At 33.1% G+C, this 22780-nt stretch overlaps 1 protein-coding gene across 3 annotated transcripts in view; it reads right to left on the bottom strand.

The window, feature by feature from the left end:
- Positions 1-22780, bottom strand: part of sptbn1 (spectrin, beta, non-erythrocytic 1) — a 113923-nt gene that overhangs the window by 55205 nt on the left and 35938 nt on the right. Inside the window, exon 2 of one of the 3 annotated variants that reach the window (XM_067387680.1) lies at positions 15681-15893. In XM_067387680.1, coding sequence (XP_067243781.1) covers positions 15681-15825 — 145 coding nt within the window. In that variant the 5' untranslated portion in view covers positions 15826-15893. Of the gene's footprint in view, positions 1-3564; positions 4081-15680; positions 15894-22780 lie in introns of those variants that run through there. The other 2 variants (XM_067387681.1, XM_067387682.1) reach the window with 2 other exon arrangements.

Genomic DNA, 22780 nt, shown 5'->3' with positions numbered 1-22780 from the left:
AACAATTGTCTTCAGTAACTGAAATAAAGATTAAATAAAATAAAATATAAAGATAACCTGAAAGCTTAAATTAGAAATAAAACTAAATAAAATAAAAAAAAGCTGAAATAAAATACAAAATAAATATTACATGAAAATGTAAAACTTTAAAAAAATAAACAAAAATTAGAAATTAAAAAAAAAAATGAAATTGATGACTAAAATGACTTAAAATGAAATAAAAATAGAGCTATATAGAAATATATATATGATAAAAATTAAAAAAGCACATAAAAATTAAAATATGAAAATAATGAAATGTTCTTTGTGAAACGTGATTCTAACTGGAATCTTTCAGTTTTTCACAGTTACCCTGGAGCGAACGTTCAATGGATCCCCGTCACACTGAGCAAAGCCAGTGATTCTGGGTGACTTCGCGCATCTTTAAACGCCCAGCTGAGTTGCCATCTCAACGCTTCCCTTCATCGCTCCAGACCTCTTGAATCTACTTCCTGTCACGTCTCTGGCGCTCAGCGGTGTGTGCCGAGGGTGGAGACAGTGACGGCCCAGCTGAGATGTTTACATCAGGGTCGAACCCTCGGGTCACTTCATGACAGGCCATTAAGTGAATCAAACGTGTTAATGGCCAGCAACACTGACCCAATCCTCCAGAGCCATTCAGAATTCTCTGAGGCACGACATCTCGCTTTCGGCGGACGTATCTCTGCCAACAGCCGAACAGAAGGTCATTGAGAAGACCAGACTGAGAGACAGGCGGCTTGGCAGGAAGACACACAGAGGACAAAAGATCTGCTTCAGCACGCAAGCCTATGAGCAAAAACGGTCCGATAGTGTTGTCCGCCGAGGTCTGTTTGAGTCAAAAAAGGTCCAAGATCAGCTGGACGCACCCTTCCCGCCAGTAAACTATCTGTGGAATAGACGCTGGCAGGATCATGTGTTTAGACTGTTGAAGTTCGAGCACAAGAAATCCAAGAATTTGTCATTTATCTTGGCTATAATCTGTCTTGAGGGTTTGAAGAATGCTTGCATTGATTTTTAAGATGCATAATAAAGCAAAGCACTTCCTGGCTTTGGGGGTTGCAACTTCTGAATATCTTAATATCAAACCATCACATCTGAGGAACAAGATACTACATGTCAGTATGAAAGCACAATCTAATAGGCACTATCAGTGCATGCATAAGCTGAAGCCGCATTTTAACACCGCAGATTAACCGTTTAAATCCACAATGCAGCAGATTTAATCGCAAATATGTCAATTTCATAAAGAATTAAAAAGAAAAGGCAAATATGCATTGGATTAAATTGGAAATTTTGAAGTTGAAAAACAAACTGCATTGTTTTATAATGTTTCCTGGAGTGCACTCATAATGTTAGTATGATCAAAAATTGTCATAATTTAAAAATAAAGTGCATTTTTCCTACCCTGATTTGAATGCTCTGTTTTAAGGGGCGTGTCTGCTGTGAGGCTTCAGTGTAAACGCCCACTGCTGTGATTGGCTGACGTCTTTGCATATGGAATATCAGTATTACTCTCTCGAGCATGTTTTTACTATCGCAGCTCTAAAGGTTAACTAATCGTGAAAAGTTTTGATTAATATAGCATTATATTGAGATCGTGGCATGAAAGGTTGCAGTGATGAACATGTAGTCGATGTTGTTGAGCGCATGAAAGCAGTGATCTTCGTCAATTTCTGCACACTAACGAATGCTTTCAACAGTGCAAACATGATGTAAATAAGATATTCGTTGAATAAAACGGTAGTTTTGGCAAGAACTCAGTCACTGATAAACTCGTGCTGTTTGATTGACAGCTCCAGCGATTGTTAAGGGAGCGTTTTAATCACTGTTTAAATAACAGATTATTTTCAAGTTGAGCGTTTAGTCACTAGTTTGATTTACTGACACACAGACAAAGATCATCTGACTGAATGCGATTGATTTACCAAAGAATCCACAGTGAAATGTACCGAATACAAATAAATAAAGCTCAACTGAGACGTTCACATTGTTGAAAATAATTATAATTATATTCCTAGCATATATTCCTGTTATTTTAGTCCTGCATCCTCCTCATCTAACACACTAGTGGGCGGAGCTAATGTTGAAATAATGAAGTAGGCGTTGATTTGTTCTGTGGAGGCGGAGTTTCAACATCTCTAGACACATTCCAGGATCAGTCGTTCCCTGGGTCTGGTGTCAATAAAAGCTTTTATTGGACTAACAAGGAAGTTTTCAGTTCTCAAACTTGCAGGATATTCTTAAACGCTCAAGGAAAAGTTGATTTCTCACTTCATGACGCCTTTAAAGTATTTGGGTGGCGACAGCAATACAGTTCATCTATCATACACTCTAAAAAATGTTTTAAAAACAACCTAAGTTGGGTTATATATGGACAAACCCAACCTATTATGCCCTCTTTCACACGATGTAATATAAGTCTCTGGTCTGGTCAAGTTTCAGCTTATAATACCACACAAATTTGCCCCTATTTGGGGGTGAGCAAAAACACACCTTTTTCTATATTACTATTTTAAAATAAATCCGAAATTGGTTGAAAAAAATGTCTGGGTGAAAACAACCCAATCCCTGGGTTTGTCCATATTTAACCCAGCAGTGTATTATTAAATTATTTACAAGCCTGCATGAAACTGAATCACTCAAACATATCACAAGTTTTCATTACTGAACTTCTTAAAACACCGGCAGGGGCAATCTGAGTTACTGATTAGCTTCACGCAAACACATTTCCTTAAATGCATAAACGAATATTTGTGAGTCACAAAAGCTGCCCATCAGGAGGTTTAGAGCTTCATCCATCTCTCATTCCACCTTCATGACCTCAAACTAAACAGTGAATCATCAACATCTATTTATTTACTGATATCAGCTTGTTTACAATGACTCGTTTCATACTAATCGCGACCTTATCATGCACGCATGACTCTTCAGATGCATGCTCGGTTATTACAAGCGATGCACGAGACTCAAAACACAAACATCTGCACTACAGTAATGGCAAACGAGAGCATGTGTGAAATCGCTGAGTGTGTGAAGTGCCAAATGCCTAGTGCACATCTACTGATCGACCCAGAAGACAACGGATTAGAAAAGATGCGAGGTTTGGTGCATGCAATGCAAGTCTAAATTGTGACTATTCAAGCGATGAGTAACAACAAAAGCCTTATTCTATTAAAACAAAATGGCTTGCACTCATTAGCACTTAGATTTAAATGCATATGAAGCCGCGGCATTAAGAAACATGCCACTATCAGTGTGATAGTCAGCAGAACAAAACAACCACTCCCACCTTCCCGGGTTTTCCATTGTTGTCTATGACGACCCATTCAGGGCAAGTTGCCCTCTTATTGACTCGGCTCCCGGGTGATTTTTAGGGAAGGGAGGTCAAGCATAAAATGTTTGCATGCAAAAAAGTCCAGTCTGCATCTCCCAATTCCACCAGACACCCCATTCCGTGAGGATTACGGGGAGAGTACCTCTGTAAACTCGGCATCATAACGGTGCTCGGCTGTATAGCATTCCCACATCCGGAACGCATCTTACCTTGCAGCTGCTTGAAACGCCCCTCGAGCTGGTTGTAGTTGAAGGGCATTTGCGCGGGGAAGCTCGGCTCCTGATAGAAGCCCTCGGGGCCCCCGGACGCCCACTCCAAATCCATGATCCCTGACCGAGAGGGAAACTATTTCCAGATTCCTCCAAGGAAACCACGGAATGGGAAGAAACAACAGAGTACGAAACGCTCTTTCTGCTCCTTCTTTCAGTGCGAGTTCAAATCCGAGATATCCGAAAGGTCCCAGTCTAATGTCCGAGAGGAGACGTGCATGCTGCTGTCTCTCCGATTGTTCGCCTTCCCTCTCTATCCATTCAAAAGAGCGTCTCCCCCCAAACTCCAACACACAAACGCAACGCCCCTCCTCCTGTCACACTTAGACTCAGAGGATGGCCTGGCCACAAACTCCTCTAGTCGACCCTGATCTGAATCTGGAAGGGTTTCTGTGAGACACCTTTAACGGAGCAGAAGAGGAGGGCAAAAGGGTTGTAATTTCAGCAGGCTGTGTGTTTGCAGATGATGTCACCGCCTCATTACAATGAAAGAGGAGGAGGAGACGGGTCGTACCAAGTCTCCGGAGAAGACGGGGGGTGGAGGTTGAGCAGGATGTCGGCCCATTTCCATGCATTGTTATTTAAGTCAGGCAACATAGAACCAAAGTCGCATTAGAAATGCGGAACGGCCTTCTTGGAATGCTGGAGTAACTTGCATCCTGCCCAAAATTCCATTGGCCTCTCCCCTCCTCCGCTTGTTTTCCCCCTGCCGTCCATCTGTTTGCAAGGTGAGGAGAGGTTCTGCCATGAATGCAGACTTTGAACTACTTCTCAAAGTTTGACTATTGAATTGCACTCTGCTGTAAAGCAAACATCTGCTCTAATTCCCACTCAGGAATCTCACACAGCTGCGTCAGGAGTAGTAAAGATCTCATGACAGCAAACGGTGCCGTCTGCTTTTTGTTAGGGTCTCAAACATGTCCCACAAAGGCCCTCAATGGTGAATTAAAAGCCACACTGAGAAGAAAAAAGAAAGGATCATGGGATATTCACAGGCACTTGAGGAGTGTTTTTATGAGAGTAATAGCGCTGATATGAAACAAGTAATAAAATGCTGGTTTGTTTTTTTCAAAAAATCAAGCGTTTGTTTTTGCTTACTGAAGAAATGTGTTTATGTTCTTTTGCAACAAAAGTTTCTCATTGACATTTTAGAATAAAAACATGAATGACAGGCTGTTATTTAAATTTTTGTTTATGTTTTATTAATTTTGTTATTAAAGATAAAAGCATGTCAAATCTGAAAATATGACGCTGAAATGAAGATAAGAAAGTTTTATAAATGTATGAAATGTAATAACAAAATGATAAAATTATTTAAAAATATTATTTTTAAAAGATAAAAGCATATGTATTATATTATATTATATTATATGATGATATATAATGATAAATATTTTAGCCATGAAAGCAAAAAAAAATGTGATGTTAAAACAAAGGGAAAAAATAAAAAATATTATTTTTAAAAAACAAAATGCATATTATATTATATTATATTATATTATATTATATTATATTATATTATATTATATTATATTGTCTGATGATATATAATGCTAAATATTTTAACAATAAAAGGTAAAAAAAAAAAGTGATAGCAAATTTTCTCATTGACATTTTAGAATAAAAACATGAATGACTATTATTAAATTTTAATTTTTGTTTATTTTATAAACTTCTATGTGCTTTTGCAAATTTTATTAGATTTTTATTTCTGTTTGTGTTTATTTTTATTTCTGTTTGTGTTTATTTTTATTCCAGTTTTAGTTTTAATAATTTTAGTATTTCAGGCAATGTTTATAGTTTGCATTTATTTATTTTTTTAAATTTTATTTTAGGTTTCTCATTTAATATTTATATTGTATTTTATTGTAGCTTACACCCGAAGCACCATTAACATTTTTATTAGACAAATAAAATATTAAATAAAATAAATATAACAATATTTTACTTTATATATATATATATATATAAATTTGAGTAAATTTATATAAATATAAATTGTATTTGTTTTTTATTTTTATTTCTATTTGCGTTTATTTTTATTCCAGTTTTAGTTTTAATAATTTTAGTATTTCAGGCAATGTTTATAATTTGCATGTATTTTTTTTTTATTTTATTTTAGGTTTTTCATCTAATATTTATATTGTATTTTATTGTAGCTTACACCCGAAGCACCATTAACATTTTTATTAGACAAATAAAATACAAAATAAAATAAATATAACAATATTTATATAAATATAAAATATTTATTTATATATAAATTATATATATATAAAGGTCATACTAAATGCTATATTAATATATTATTATTAAGCGCTACTCGAAGGTACTTCAAAAACATCATGGAAGTAGCGTCTCTTTCCACAAGACAACATTCTCAAGGAACCATGGGATAAGATATAATGTGACCAAATGTGTCCCATGATCCTGTATTTCCAAATTAAACAAATGTTTAATTATTCGTCAGCGCGTCTACCGTGGGATTGAGGCCTGAGGCTGGTGCGGTGGATCTAGGGCTGCAGTGAGAGGGATATTTGTGCAGAAACACAGTCAGTTGTGTCATTGTGAAGTCACAAGACGTCCACGTGTCCTCGGCTGCCCCTGGAGCCATCAGTGCGCTTAATTCACCTCCGTCTGCACTTCTGTTCTCTGTCACAAGTGAATCTGACTCTCAGAGCTGAAATCATCCCTCACGCCGTGATAAACAGCCCACAGAGTTTCGGGTTCTCCTCCCCTCTCTACTGCCGAGAGCTGAGGAGGGAGGAGACGCTTCTGGGAAGGCGGTTTAGTTATATATATATATATTAGTGCTGTCAAATGATTAATCGTGATTAATCATATCCAAAATAAAAGTTTGTGCTTACATAATATGTGTGTGTACTGTGTATATTTATTATGTATGTATAAACAAACACACATACATATATAATTATATATATATATATATATATATATATATATATATATATATATATATATATATTTTATATATAAATATTATAATTTTTCTTCAAATATATACATGCATTTGTATTTATATATACATAATAAATAATAAAGGTACATTTTTTTTACAAATGTATAAAATGTAATAAAATAATACAATTATTTAAAAATATTATTTTTAAGAGATAAAAGCATATATAATATTATATTATATTATATTATATTATATTATATTATATTATATTATATTATATTATATTATATTATATTATATTATATTATATTATATTATATTTAATACACATTTTAACAATAAAAGCTGAAAAATGTGATGCCTAAAGGGGAAAAATAATTTATACATTTTATAAATGTATAGAATACAATAATAATAAAATGATAAAATTATTTAGAAATATTATTTTTAAAAGATAAAAGCATAGGTATATTACATTATATTACAATAAATATTTTAACAATAAAAAATGTGATGCCAAAAAGGTAACAAATTAATTTATACATTTTATAAATGTAAAAAAATGCAATAATAATAAAATTATTTATAAAAAAAAGCCTATTATATTATATTATATTATATTATATTATATTATATTATATTATATTATATTATATTATATTATATTATATTATATTATATTATATTATATTATATTATATTATATTATTTGACGACATATAATGATAAATATTTTAACAATAAAAGCTGAAAAAATGTGATGCCAAAATAAAGGGAAAAAATAAATTTAGACATTTTATAAATGTAAAAAATGTAGTAATAAAATGATAAAATTATTTAAAAGATAAAAGCTTATTATATTATATTATATTATATTATATTATATTATATTATATTATATTATATTATATTATATTATATTATATTATATTATATTATATTATATTATATTATATTATATTATCTGATGGTATATAATGATAAATAAAGGGGAAAATTTAATTTATAAATTAACTTTTTTTTCCAAATCATAAACGCTTATGTCCAACAAGATTTGTATCATTTATAAAATAAAATGTAGTGCTTAATGCACAAGTCGTCACCATAACGCTACAGTGTCGCGGGTCCCACGTCAAAATCTCTAGATATGGCTAAAATATCCATGGATTTATGGATAAAATGGTCAAATCACGAACTCTCGTGGAACAGTAGAGCTCCTGACATGATCCAGTCTTTATTAGAGGAACGGAGTCACATATATCCACTACAGAGGCCTATCACATGATCTTTTCTAATCAATACCAGCGTTTCTACATGAATATGAGCTGATATCTCAGAATCATAAAGAACTCTGTGCATGAATGCAGATTTCCCACAAATGCATTTCAGATGTGTTGTTTTTCGCTCACACTGGGATAAACGTATGTAACTGCATGTTTCTGTTGGCGCCGAGACAATCGCTCCTTTGGCAAGTCAATGAAGGCACAGTTCTCTGCAAAACTTCACATGATGCTCCACTGTGATCTTATAAAAATGTACTTGCACAATCCCACAATTCCAGAGGGAGCCGATCGTAACGCAACACAACTTGAACTCAAATGTGCTGATTTCAGCAGAGCGAATCCGATAATGTCTGGATACGGTGTGTTTCTAAGTGTGAAGATGATCTAATGCCTTCGTGAAGCTAAGTGGGGTGATTTTACACACATCTGGCCGACAAACTCAGGAAAGGAAGGAAAGAGGAAGGACAGGGGGTCTGTGGGTGTTTCCTTTGTATTATGAGATGAACAACCATACAGACACGCAAACCAGGACATTCCACAACTCAAACTCCATCCCACAATTACACTCGACAAGCATCTGACCTGCCATCCAGACTCATGTAACAGCTCTCTATAGTCAACTACTGAAACATCGGAGATGAAGTTAAACCCTAAATAAACACATACGGAGAGGAGGATCTTTGAAGAGAGTTTTACGAGACGGAGCAGCAGTCACTCGAGCAGACCGACAACCAGCTCATTTATCTTTCATGACAGCCGTCAATAATTCAGATGCTCGTGTTTCATTGGTGGAATTCTAGTACACTGACAAACCCTGAGTGTGTGTGCAGAAACTAGACTACTGAGGGCACTTCATTATTCATCGTGACAGAATTCATTCTCTCTACGTACATCTATCGTTCTATCTATCTATCTATCTATCTATCTATCTATCTATCTATCTATCTATCTATCTATCTATCTATCTATCGTTCTATCTATCTATCTATCTATCTATCTATCTATCTATCTATCTATCTATCGTTCTATCTATCTATCGTTCTATCTATCTATCTATCTATCGTTCTATCTATCGTTCTATCTATCTATCTATCGTTCTATCTATCGTTCTATCTATCTATCTATCTATCTATCGTTCTATCTATCGTTCTATCTATCGTTCTATCTATCTATCTATCTATCTATCTATCTATCTATCTATCTATCTATCTATCTATCGTTCTATCTATCTATCTATCTATCTATCTATCTATCTATCTATCTATCTATCTATCTATCTATCGTTCTATCGTTCTATCTATCGTTCTATCGTTCTATCTATCGTTCTATCGTTCTATCTATCGTTCTATCTATCGTTCTATCGTTCTATCGTTCTATCTATCGTTCTATCTATCTATCGTTCTATCGTTCTATCTATCGTTCTATCTATCGTTCTATCTATCTATCTATCTATCTATCTATCTATCTATCTATCTATCTATCGTTCTATCTATCTATCTATCTATCTATCTATCTATCTATCTATCTATCTATCTATCTATCTATCTATCTATCTATCGTTCTATCTATCTATCGTTCTATCTATCTATCTATCTATCGTTCTATCTATCGTTCTATCTATCTATCTATCGTTCTATCTATCGTTCTATCTATCTATCTATCTATCTATCGTTCTATCTATCGTTCTATCTATCGTTCTATCTATCGTTCTATCTATCTATCTATCTATCTATCTATCTATCTATCGTTCTATCTATCTATCTATCTATCTATCTATCTATCTATCTATCTATCTATCTATCTATCTATCGTTCTATCGTTCTATCGTTCTATCTATCGTTCTATCGTTCTATCTATCGTTCTATCGTTCTATCTATCGTTCTATCTATCGTTCTATCGTTCTATCGTTCTATCTATCGTTCTATCTATCTATCGTTCTATCGTTCTATCTATCGTTCTATCTATCGTTCTATCTATCTATCTATCTATCTATCTATCTATCTATCTATCTATCTATCGATCTATCTATCGTTCTATCTATCGTTCTATCTATCTATCTATCGTTCTATCTATCTATCTATCGTTCTATCTATCTATCTATCGTTCTATCTATCTATCTATCTATCTATCTATCTATCTATCTATCTATCTATCTATCTATCTATCTATCTATCTATCTATCTATCGTTCTATCTATCTATCTATCGTTCTATCTATCTATCTATCTATCGTTCTATCTATCGTTCTATCTATCGTTCTATCTATCTATCTATCTATCTATCTATCTATCTATCGTTCTATCTATCGTTCTATCTATCGTTCTATCTATCGTTCTATCTATCGTTCTATCTATCTATCTATCTATCTATCTATCTATCTATCTATCTATCGTTCTATCGTTCTATCTATCTATCTATCTATCTATCTATCTATCTATCTATCTATCTATCTATCTATCTATCTATCTATCTATCTATCTATCTATCGTTCTATCGTTCTATCTATCGTTCTATCGTTCTATCTATCGTTCTATCGTTCTATCTATCGTTCTATCTATCGTTCTATCGTTCTATCGTTCTATCTATCGTTCTATCTATCTATCGTTCTATCGTTCTATCTATCGTTCTATCTATCGTTCTATCTATCGTTCTATCTATCTATCTATCTATCTATCTATCTATCTATCTATCTATCTATCTATCTATCGTTCTATCTATCTATCTATCTATCTATCGTTCTATCTATCTATCTATCGTTCTATCTATCTATCTATCGTTCTATCTATCTATCTATCGTTCTATCTATCTATCTATCTATCTATCTATCGTTCTATCTATCTATCTATCTATCTATCTATCTATCTATCTATCTATCTATCTATCTATCTATCTATCTATCTATCTATCTATCTATCTATCTATCTATCTATCTATCTATCGTTCTATCTATCTATCTATCTATCTATCGTTCTATCTATCGTTCTATCTATCTATCTATCGTTCTATCTATCGTTCTATCTATCTATCTATCTATCTATCGTTCTATCTATCGTTCTATCTATCGTTCTATCTATCGTTCTATCTATCTATCTATCTATCTATCTATCTATCTATCTATCTATCTATCTATCTATCTATCTATCTATCGTTCTATCGTTCTATCTATCTATCTATCTATCTATCTATCTATCTATCTATCGTTCTATCGTTCTATCTATCGTTCTATCGTTCTATCTATCGTTCTATCGTTCTATCGTTCTATCTATCGTTCTATCGTTCTATCGTTCTATCTATCGTTCTATCGTTCTATCTATCGTTCTATCTATCTATCGTTCTATCGTTCTATCTATCGTTCTATCTATCGTTCTATCTATCGTTCTATCTATCTATCTATCTATCTATCGTTCTATCTATCTATCTATCTATCGTTCTATCTATCTATCGTTCTATCTATCGTTCTATCTATCTATCTATCTATCTATCTATCTATCTATCTATCTATCTATCTATCTATCTATCTATCTATCTATCTATCTATCTATCTATCTATCTATCGTTCTATCTATCTATCTATCGTTCTATCTATCTATCTATCGTTCTATCTATCTATCTATCGTTCTATCTATCTATCTATCGTTCTATCTATCTATCTATCTATCTATCTATCTATCTATCTATCTATCGTTCTATCTATCTATCTATCTATCGTTCTATCTATCGTTCTATCTATCGTTCTATCTATCGTTCTATCTATCGTTCTATCGTTCTATCTATTGTTCTATCAATCATTCTATCTGTCTGTCTGTCCATCTATCTATGTCTAATTATATCCATCATCTATTCATCCGTCCATTTATCCATCCTTCTATCTGTCCGTCCACCTATCCATCCATCCATCCATCCATCTATCTACTTATATCATCTATCATCCATCCATCCATCCACTTATCTATCTATTATCCATCAATCTGTCTGTCCATCCATCTGTCCATCTACTTATATCTATCCATCCATCCATGCGTCCATCCATCCATCTTTCTATCTACTAATATCCATTTATCATCCATCCATCTGTCCATCCGTCCAACCATGCATCTACTAATATCCATCTATCATCCATCCGTCAGTCCATCCGTCTATCAATTCATCCATCCACTTATCAATCCATTATCCATCTATCCATCCATCCATTTATACACTTATCCATCTATTATCATCCATCTGCCCATCTATCCATGTGTCTATCATCCATCATCCAATCTATAAACCATCATCCTTCCATGTATCTATCTATGTATCTTTCTGTCTATCTGTCTACTTATCCATCTGTCCATCTGTCTATCCATCATTCAATCCATTCATCCATCCATTCATCCATCTACCAACCTATCTATCTATCTGTATGGCTATGATAATGGCAGAGGTCACTGAGTAAACTCAAATCATAAGTTTGTGCAGTTTAATAACATAGGCACACGCTTCTCACACAATACATCAGAATAAAACAAAGTGTCAGAATCAATCCATAATAAATCCCGCACATGCTCATGTTTAGAGTAAAGAGACACCGTTAAACAGGTGGTTTTCCCTCAATCTGGCGCCCCTGTGCAGTGGGCCGTAGGGGAGGGTTGATGTCGGAGCACCAGCCCCTCTCATCCTCGAGCACATGGTCCACATTAGTGTGGAATGCCGACGGCTGCCGGGGGATTCCTGACTTATCAGACCTCTGGGAGCGAACCGTGCCGGTGTGATATCTGACTTCCCATCTGAGCCAATGACAGTGTGATGAGACAGCAAAGGCCAGAGCGAGAGCAAAGAGAGCTCTGCTTCTATTTCAAATAGATGTATACATCCTCTGAGGAATATATGAGGTTTGTAAATTCCTCCGGGAATGAAAACATCACAATATCCTCATTTAAATAATTAATATGCAGAATAAAGGGGCGGGCCTGGTTGAGTTAGTTAGTAGTGTGTTGAAACTGACGGTTATGGTAAGGGGCGGCAACACACTGCTCCAGCCGACCAATCAGAGCACACTGTGCTTTTCAGAAGGCGGGGCTTCATAGAGACAGGAGCGTTACTGACAGACTGGGAAGAGAGGAGCTGCAACAATGAGAATATGAGGAAAATAATGCATGAAAATCTGTTCTAGTAGAGCCTTTGTAAAATCGCATAATATGGCAGCATTAAAGAATTACACACTGCACCTTAAACTGCTTCTGCATCTCTTTCTTGAGCATTATTCCTGCTTCCTTGATACAGAATGAGTGGGACAGGGCAAGGGTTGCGTATGCTCTGCTGCCCAGGAATGCAGGAAAACAGAATCACGTGAAACGTAGGATGCTTTACTGGAATGCCGGGGGCTTTTTACTACTCCAGAAATGGTTTGTGGGTTTTGGCAGCAAGAGAGAGAGGAAGAGATTTTATATTTCTGTTTTATGTTCCATCTTCTTTATCCCTGAAGTATCTAAGTCTCATGGAGAGCGGACAGGCCTATAATGTCCGTCTGTTTAAGCTCTGCCACCCTGAGAGAATAACAGCCCTCCCTCGTCCAGCACACTTTAACGCTCGGCTCCTCGCGGCAGCCGCCAGCGCTCATAAACAACATCACACCTCTCTAAACACAGCAACTCAAACGCATGACGCTTGGAGAACATGATGGAAAACAGAAGAGGGAAATATGCTACTGTCATCCAAAGTATTACAGGAATAAATTATACGAAGAGAGAAATACAGTGAAAGCCCACGGTGAGAATTATAAAGGGGTTGAGGTGGAATGATGCGGAAGTTTAAATCTTGCAATTCTGCATTTCTGAGTTTAAAACTTCTCAGAATTATGAGATATAAAATTCTGAATCATGAGACTTTTATTCTGTGGAGGAAACAAACTTCCATTAAAAAAAAAAAAAAAAAAAAAAAATATATATATATATATATATATATATGCTAGAATTTACTTTTATTCACCAAGGATGCATTAAATTGATCAAAAGTGACAGTTAAGACTTTACAATGTTACAAAAGTTTCAAATAAATGCTGTTCTTTTGAAATTTTGAACCTAAAAAGGTAAAATGTATCACGGTTTCCACAAAAATCTGTTTTCAACATTGATAATAATCAGAAATGTTTCTTGAGCAGCAAATCATCATATCAGAATGATTTCTGAAGGATCATGTGACACTGAAGACTGGAGTAATGATGCTGAAAATTCAGCTTTGATCATTGGATATAAATTACATTTGACTTTATTTTCACATAGCTGTTTTAAAATGTAAAAATATTTCAAAATTTTTACTGCATTTCTGATCAAATAAAAGAGCAGAAGAGACTTTTATCAATTGTAACGATCCCAAACTTTTGAACGGCAGTGTATATATAACTGAACAGCTTTTTATTTGTCTGTATTTTTTAGTATTATTATTTTAATATTAATTTTATAATAATTTTTATTAATATATATTTGTTTAATTTTATCTCTCTGGATTTTTTTATTATTTTAATATTTATTTTATAATTTTATATATATATATATATATATATATATATATATATATATATATATATATATATATATATATATATATATATATATTATATAAAAGATCATTTTTTTTACATTTGTTCCCAATTTTTTTTACATTTTTTCAACTATACATAAACATATTGCAAATAACAATTAAATAACTAAACACACAAGTTTGGGGTCAGTACACAATTTTTTTTTAAATATTACAAGGATGTATTAAACGGATTAAAGGTGACAGAATAGACTTTTACATTGTTACAGAAAATTTAAATTTCAAATAAATGCTGTTCTTTTGTACTTTCTATTCATCAAAGAATCCTGAAAAATTAATTTTTAATTTTCAACATTGATAATAATCATAAATGTTTCTTGAGCAGCAAATCATATTAGAATGATTTCTGAAGGATCATGTGACACTAAAAATTAATCTTTGATCACAAGAATAAATAACATTTCATAATAAATTCACATAAAAATCAGCTATTCTTAAATTGCAATAATATTTCAAAATTTTTACTGTATTTTTGATCAATTTAATGCAGCTTTGGTGAGCAGAAAATTCAGATTTGATCACAGGAAGAAATTACATTTTACAATATATTCACATAGTAAACAGTACATTTAAATTTGTAAAAATATTTCACAATTTTTACTGTATTTTTGATCAAATAAATGCAGCCTTGGTGAGCAGAAGAGACTTCTTTCAGACTTTCAGACCCCAAACTTTTGAACGGTAGAGTATATTATTTTTACTTATGCACCTACAATTTGAGATTGATTCAATGACTAATGGCAATTTTCATTATATCCATCAAACGCTCCATCATAGTGTTAAAGTACCCTACAAAAAGAGCATTCTCAGTTAGAAAACCAGCTTCTATAGGAACTGCATTAAAAATTCAACTCATGAATAAAACATCATCCACCTTCCATATAGATTTATGCAACATGTACAGTTTCCTGTAGCGTCCCATGTTCGTTTGTGGGCTCGAGGGTTTCGCTGTGAATCTGAAATGGTGTGGGAGCTTCAGAAGGAGCAGAGAAAGTGTGAACTTACGCCCACGTTCTTTCTGCTGCGGCGCTCCTACGCACAAAATCACCGCATGTCATGTGCGAGTGGGCGTCGCGTTATCAAGCACTAGTTAGCTATTCAAACCCGAAACACAGAATAGCTGAGAAGAGCGCAGAACAAAAAACACTTCTGCTGAGGATAATTACCTCTCTCTTTGTTTCTCTCTGTCAAGCTCTATAAGAAGTTCATCTATTTAAATCTGACGGATCCGCATCATCACAGATGGACACTAGTTTTGTGATTCCTACTCACCAGCCAGAGCCTTGATGCGAGAGCGCTCGAATAATCGCGCCGAGCTGTTCTCATTGTCCCATTCGTCCTCCCAGCGGTTGTTGACACTGTCCTGGTATGTCTGCTGGATGTCCATGTGGTCGAATTCTGCGGCTACTGTCGTCATCCTGACCTCTGACCTTTCGGCTTTTCACCGTTCACACTTCCTCATGGGCGGCTTCCTCTGAAGCCCTGCTGAAAGAGACAGAGCGGTCAAAGGTCATTATAGTTAGGGAGCATTACAGGATATTTTAGATAAATCACAGAGATGGTAACACACACCCACAATGAATCTTTACTCTTTTTTAATCATATTTGCTTCACTGATTTTCATCAGCTGATTTGTGTGTAATGGATTTAAATACAGTAAAAATTAGGTTAAACTGAACTAAGAATGCATGAAAACATTAAATTACTCAAAAAGAAACATTTGCAACCCATTTAACTGCTGCAGTATATACATAACACACGTATATCTATCTATCTATCTATCTATCTATCTATCTATCTATCTATCTATCTATCTATCTATCTATCTATCTATCTATCTATCTATCTATCTATCTATGTATCTATCTATCTATCTATCTATGTATTTGTCTTTTTATTAGATATTCAACCAGAAAAAGGAATAAAAAATTATCACATTGTAATGACACAATATGTATTTTTTCCTCATTTCCCATATATATATATATATATATATATATATATATATATATATATATATATATATATATATATATATATATATATATATATATTTATTTATTTGTTCTTTACACACAGAAAAAGGAGAAAAAAATATATCACATTTAATGATTACAAAGTAAAGATTATTAAAAAATGTTAAAATTATAATATTATATACATATATACATAAATATATATATATATACACACACACACACACATCTATATATATATATATATATATATATTTTTAAGTTTATATATGTATATATTTGTTTTTAATTTATTCAATCATAAAAAAGAGTAAAAATTATTACATTAAATTAAAAATTATTAAAAATTATCACATTTTAATGACACAATACGTATTATTTCCTCATTTCCCATATATATATATATATATATATATATATATATATATATATATATATATATATATATATAAAACATTTATTAATTATTACAATTATTTTTACTGTTATTACAATTTTGTTTTTATTTGTACTGTACACTCACACTCACACACACATATATCTATACATATCTACATATATCTATATATTTTTATATTTATATATATATATATATATATATATATATATATATATATATATATATATATATATATATAAAATGTGATAATTTTTTACTCCTTTTTCTGGTTGAATATCTAATAACAAACAAATATATACATATATAAACATAAAAATATATAGATATATGTAGATATGTATAGATATATGTGTGTGTGAGTGTGTGTGTACAGTACAATTAAAAAATAATTGTAATCATTAATAAATGTGATATATTTTTCTCCTTTTTCTGTGTAATATAAATATATATATATATATATATATATATATATATATATATATATATATATATATATATATTTTTTTTTTTTTTTTTTTTTTTATTATCATTTTTTTTTTTTTTTACACACATCTAATATTTCACATTCAATGACTACAAAGTAAAGATGATTACAACTATTTTTTAATTATAATATGTTTTCGGTATTTTTATTTTTTATTTTACTTTGAAATAATGTGCAATGATAAAAAGAAAGAATACCAGGAAAGTCTATCAGTCGTAAATAAAATGGAGGTTTCAAGTTGAATAGTACAAAAACATAATTATATATAGTACAATTTAAAAAAATGTGTTTTCCAGTCTATTCTCAGTGAGTCTGATGAAAAATCAGGGAAAGAGTGTCTAAATGAGGCTTTAATTGTTCATTCGGCTCTGCTGACCTTTGCAAAGAGACAGCACTTATTTCCCATCAACCCTTCCTCCCTCTCCATCTTAAAGAGAGCTGCTTCAACATTCATCCATCAACACTGGACACCGATGCACATCTTTGTGCTTTAAGGACCTACTGCCACCTATTGGACAACCTTGAGAACTGCCCCTGTAATGTCTTGCCCCAAATCCACAGACAAGCACAATCATGTGGCGTTCCTCACCCATGAGATAACTGATCTGACTCCTGGCAGAACTACAGTAGCGTAACTTTCCTCGCCAAGAGTTTCTCCCGCCCGTTCCTAATTGAAATCAGCAGTCTCAAATGCATGAGTGCATCTCAGCGTGATGACATCAGTAAATACTTTCATGTGCACGAACCACCCTAAAAGACTGGGTGATGCACAAAAACACCCTGAAATGCAATGCTTTCCAGTGTGAAAACGTTCCTGCACACAGCATTTATCTTTCTAATTGCTACCATAAGCCTTGGGTTGCTCCTGTGAGATGTTTTTCGTCAAACACCTCCCACATGAAACAGAGGAGCAAGAGCGGTGCTAAAATCTCATAGTGTGGTGCTTGTATGGAGCGTTTCTTAAACGAGCGGAGAGTTTCCAGGGCATTTTTGTTGTTAGAGTAACACCCATGTCCCAGAAACTGATAGTGGAAGTCTGCTAAATATAACTGTGCCACTGGGACGGCTTCTGAAGAGCCGGGAGATTCAGATTCGGGGTGAGTACCCGAGCAGAACGTCAAGATGACAGAAAGAAAGGACAAATCCCACTTTCTACTCTTAGGCCTACAATTTCTGCCATAGAAAGATATAGCTAGACATGGCTGCCAATGTTTGAGCTCAGATTGGAGAGAGAATTATGAATGGGTGAGTGATTCCATTCATTAACTGGTGATTTGATTCTCATTTTGATTAATTTGGCTAAATATCAGATACAGTGAGGCCAATTTTTCTCATAAAAAAAACAAAAACAAATCTCTCTCAACTAATGCTGTAAACATACAGATAAACCTGTCAGATGGTAATAAAGGTTAAAATTAATTAATTAATTATTCTGGGTTTATATATTTTCAGGGTTCGAAATGACTTAGGACTCTTGGGGGGGTCCCCTAAAATATTTTTAATAATATAAGATGAGTAAAAATATAAAATATAGCGCATATATTTAGCAAAATGCTCCTCTCTACAGTTCATTTTTCTTGCTAACATGCTATATTCACTGACTGGTTTTACATATTGTTCACAAGTTAACATCTTTCCGCAGTTTAAACACTAATTGAACAATTAACCCTTCGCCGGGAGTTTGATTGACAAGTGATCTAACCAGTTATAACGCCGAATCCGCCATCAAAGCAGTCAGGAGTTAGAAGATTAACCTCGGTCGTCTTTCAGCGTTTGAAACATTCCTTCTGATGTTCATTCATGTTTATGCTACGCTATAAATGAACTAGGAAGAGATAAAATCGACAGAAGTTGAAAGCTGAGACTGTTTAATATCAAAAGTAGCCTAACCTGCTCTGTCTTGTCTGTCAGCGTGTTGTTGGTGTCCTCTTTTGATGTAAAAAACGTCCTTGTAGCGCTTATAATTACAACTTGTAAATTGGGAATTTTCTGAGAGCACCTACTTGTACCACGTGACCATCGCAGATTCATTTCAGCGTTGATAATGTTGCCATAAAATGCCTAATTCCGTCTGAGGACGGCACATGGTGGAAATTTTGATTCATCTTAGTGATTCATTTGAATCGGTTCACCAAAAAGTTTCGTTCAGTGACATATTTACACCAGAATGCGGCGACAAACGCGCGTCTTTTATGTCACGAGTGTGTCTTATCCTTTATTAAATGTTTCGTGTCTACACAACATCTACACTAAAACATACTATAACATAGATCTATTTTTCCTCCATTTTGTGAAATGCTGAGCAGGACTTTTAGCAAGCAAAAAATACACTAATGATCCACAATACATTTTTGTGATTTCTTCGCCATTCAAATGTATTCAAAACAATATATATCACATTAACATACCTTTTATGAAAAGTATTGTGGTAGTACAGTGGTTTAATGATGATATCAGATAGTAATACAGTACTATACTACTCTGATATTACATGGTACTGAATTTTATGGCATTTAAAAAACAATTGATACCATATCCAATGGTATTTCCTTGTTTACTGCATTTATATAGGCGTTTAAATGATAAAGAATGACATCATGATGTCCAAAACATCTTATATTAGTACAAATGCGCTGTAAAATGCTTCATCAGAATCCAAAATAAAGTACACTAAAAAAAAGTGTAGAAACAATGCATAAATAAATAAAACTATTTTGTACATGTCCAAGTATATTCATTTTATTCATATGACACTACAGAGTGTTTTCCATCTTTTTATGGAACTTGTTGTAAGGGAAGTTATTATACAAAATGCACATTGACACACCCTTAAAATCTCAATTTAAAATGAACTTCTAAATGCACATTATATTAAGAAGAACGCAGATCCTCGGTGGAGTAAAGACAGCACGTGACGCATCAGGAGACGTTCTCATGTCAATATGTCAGCTGGGTGGACGGGCTTGTCTGGCTCAAAGTCAAGAAGCACATATCTTATTGATTTTCCGGCGTCTCTCGGATACACTAAGTCAAGCGAGCGTCTGTCCTCTGCAGTAAAAGCCTCGGCCAAGAGCACTGATGCATCATCACCGTCTCTCTGACTCCAAAACACAGACAACACAGCAGAAAAACCCACGCAACTGTCTGTGCAACTATACGTTGATATAAAGTTCATCTTGCAAATAAAGTTCTGTGGTTTTAGCATATAGATATACCATAGAAACAAACATACCATGATATTCTTTACATTTCTTCAAACTGTTTTATTTAAATATGATATAAGAACACGTTATCAAACTGTATCTTCATTTTTATTGCTATATATTTTTCTTTGCACATGATTTTACTGTAATACTAAGTTTTTCAGATATGTACCATAGCAAAACCACAAATAAATACAATGGTATCTGAATATGCAAATTATTCAGTGACACATAAACATTTTATATATATATATATATTTATATACACGTACAGTCAAACCAATAAATGAATATGCATGACATTGTTGAACTTCAAAATACTGTGAATAATTATTTATTACAAATTATTCAAATTTTAATAAGACATTATATGAATACTTTCCCCATAAATCGTATAAAATGCACAACACCGCTGTATGCTGTGTCAAAGGAACATGCGCACTTAGATGTAAACAAGCCCAACATGCACAAGAAACACATGGCAGAATGAGTGAAGGAGATGCACTGAATGAAAGTGCGGAAATGCAGCGGTTACCCCGGAAGCCCCTTAAACAAAGCAGCTATGCTACTAAACAGTATTTCAAATGCTTCAAACTGACATTCAGTTTTTTGTATTAGCAATGTTGTTCATCACAGTACCAAATACTTAATACTTAAAGACTTAATAGGCTATTTATTTTCAAACTTAATTTTATATTTTAAGCTGGACTACAACATGCCCTACAATGATTGAAAATGTTAATACTTCATGGCATAAGGATTTATTAGTTAACATGTTGATTCATTATTACCAAACTGACAATGAAAAATACTAATAAAGCATTTATTAATCTTAGTTAATGTTAATTTCTTAGTTAATGTTTAATAACATTATTAAAATCAAAAGTTGTAACTATTATTTAATGGACCTGAGCTAAAACTAACAATTAACTAACATTAAAACATAATACCTTCTGTAAAATTCTTTTGCACTTCAATCTGTTTGAAACATTTTACTTTATATTTTTTATTATTGTATTTAAATTTAGTTATAAGAAAAAGAGTTCTTAATCCTGTTAAATGACAACACTTTTTTTGCAACTTATTTCAATATCGTGATATATCGTATACCGTGATAAAAGCTTCAGCAATTATCGCAACATGAAAATTTGATACCGTCACATGCCTAATATGATGCATGTATATATAGCAAAAAATATATATAAATATATACTGTTATAGTATTTATTAATATTTTGAAATAGCTATATTTTTCAGTTTTCATTTTAAATTTAGTAATGTGCTTTTGTTATTTTTGTTAATTTTTGCTTTCAAAATATTTATATTAGCTTTAATTAATTTTTATATTAGTTTTAGTAATTTTGTCATCATTTATATTCATTTTTTTTATTATTTTTTTTTTTTTCTGTTGTAGTAATTTTTGTATTTCAACTTGGATAACTTCAGTTAATTGCCAAGGTAACATTTCTATGTTTTTATTTTAAGTTTAAGTTTTTCATAATATTTATTTTTCATTTTATTTTATGCTTTATTTCAATCTCCAAAAACAGTTTTTAATCATTTTAACTGCCGTTTTTTTTATAATTTTTTTTTTTATAATTTTAGTTTTAATCAACAAAAACAACATTGATTTGTTTGGACATGATAAAATGTTAATACCATGTTTAAAAAAAAATACCATGGTACCTTGGGTCAAAAACCACTGATATCGGTGCATTCACGGCATGTCATAATTACCGTAATTACAAGATTTTAAAGCATTCATGTTCTTGTAGAGCTCGTAATTAGGGTTAGGGTAACTTGTAAGTTGGGAATTTTCAAAGAGCTCCGACTTGTACCATGTGACCATTGCAGATTCATTTAGGCATTGATAGTGTTGCCATAGAAACACATAATTCCAAAAGACATGAACAGCTAATCTAGAAATTACGGTAACTACAGCATATGGATATTGTTATCAAAATACCATCTGATACCCTTTCTGAACCTTAGTTCCACCAGTCCGTGATTCAAGGTCGACATCATCCTGAGGATTTGAGCATGATATTGTCTGAAAGACGATCCTAAGACCAGGGCTTGTGAGCGAGCTAACAGCTAACAGTGTCAGCATCGCTCCCATACTACTGAGGCCAAAGCTGGCGCTAGCATGTACACGGAGCCGCACTAGTCCTGTCTGCAGAGCTTTTTATAGCACTGGCACACACCCAGAGGCTGCTGGGACAAACCGCATTAAAGCACTAGATCTAGCCTGAAACCTACAGAGGTAGCGTTTCAGATCATCTAAATTGCATATTTGAGTATTGCATTGT

Source organism: Chanodichthys erythropterus, chromosome 6, assembly GCF_024489055.1.
Source record: "Chanodichthys erythropterus isolate Z2021 chromosome 6, ASM2448905v1, whole genome shotgun sequence".
Lineage (NCBI taxonomy): Eukaryota > Metazoa > Chordata > Actinopteri > Cypriniformes > Xenocyprididae > Chanodichthys > Chanodichthys erythropterus.
The sequence above is the reverse complement of the archived record's forward strand: the minus strand, read 5'-3'. Positions and strand labels throughout refer to the sequence as shown.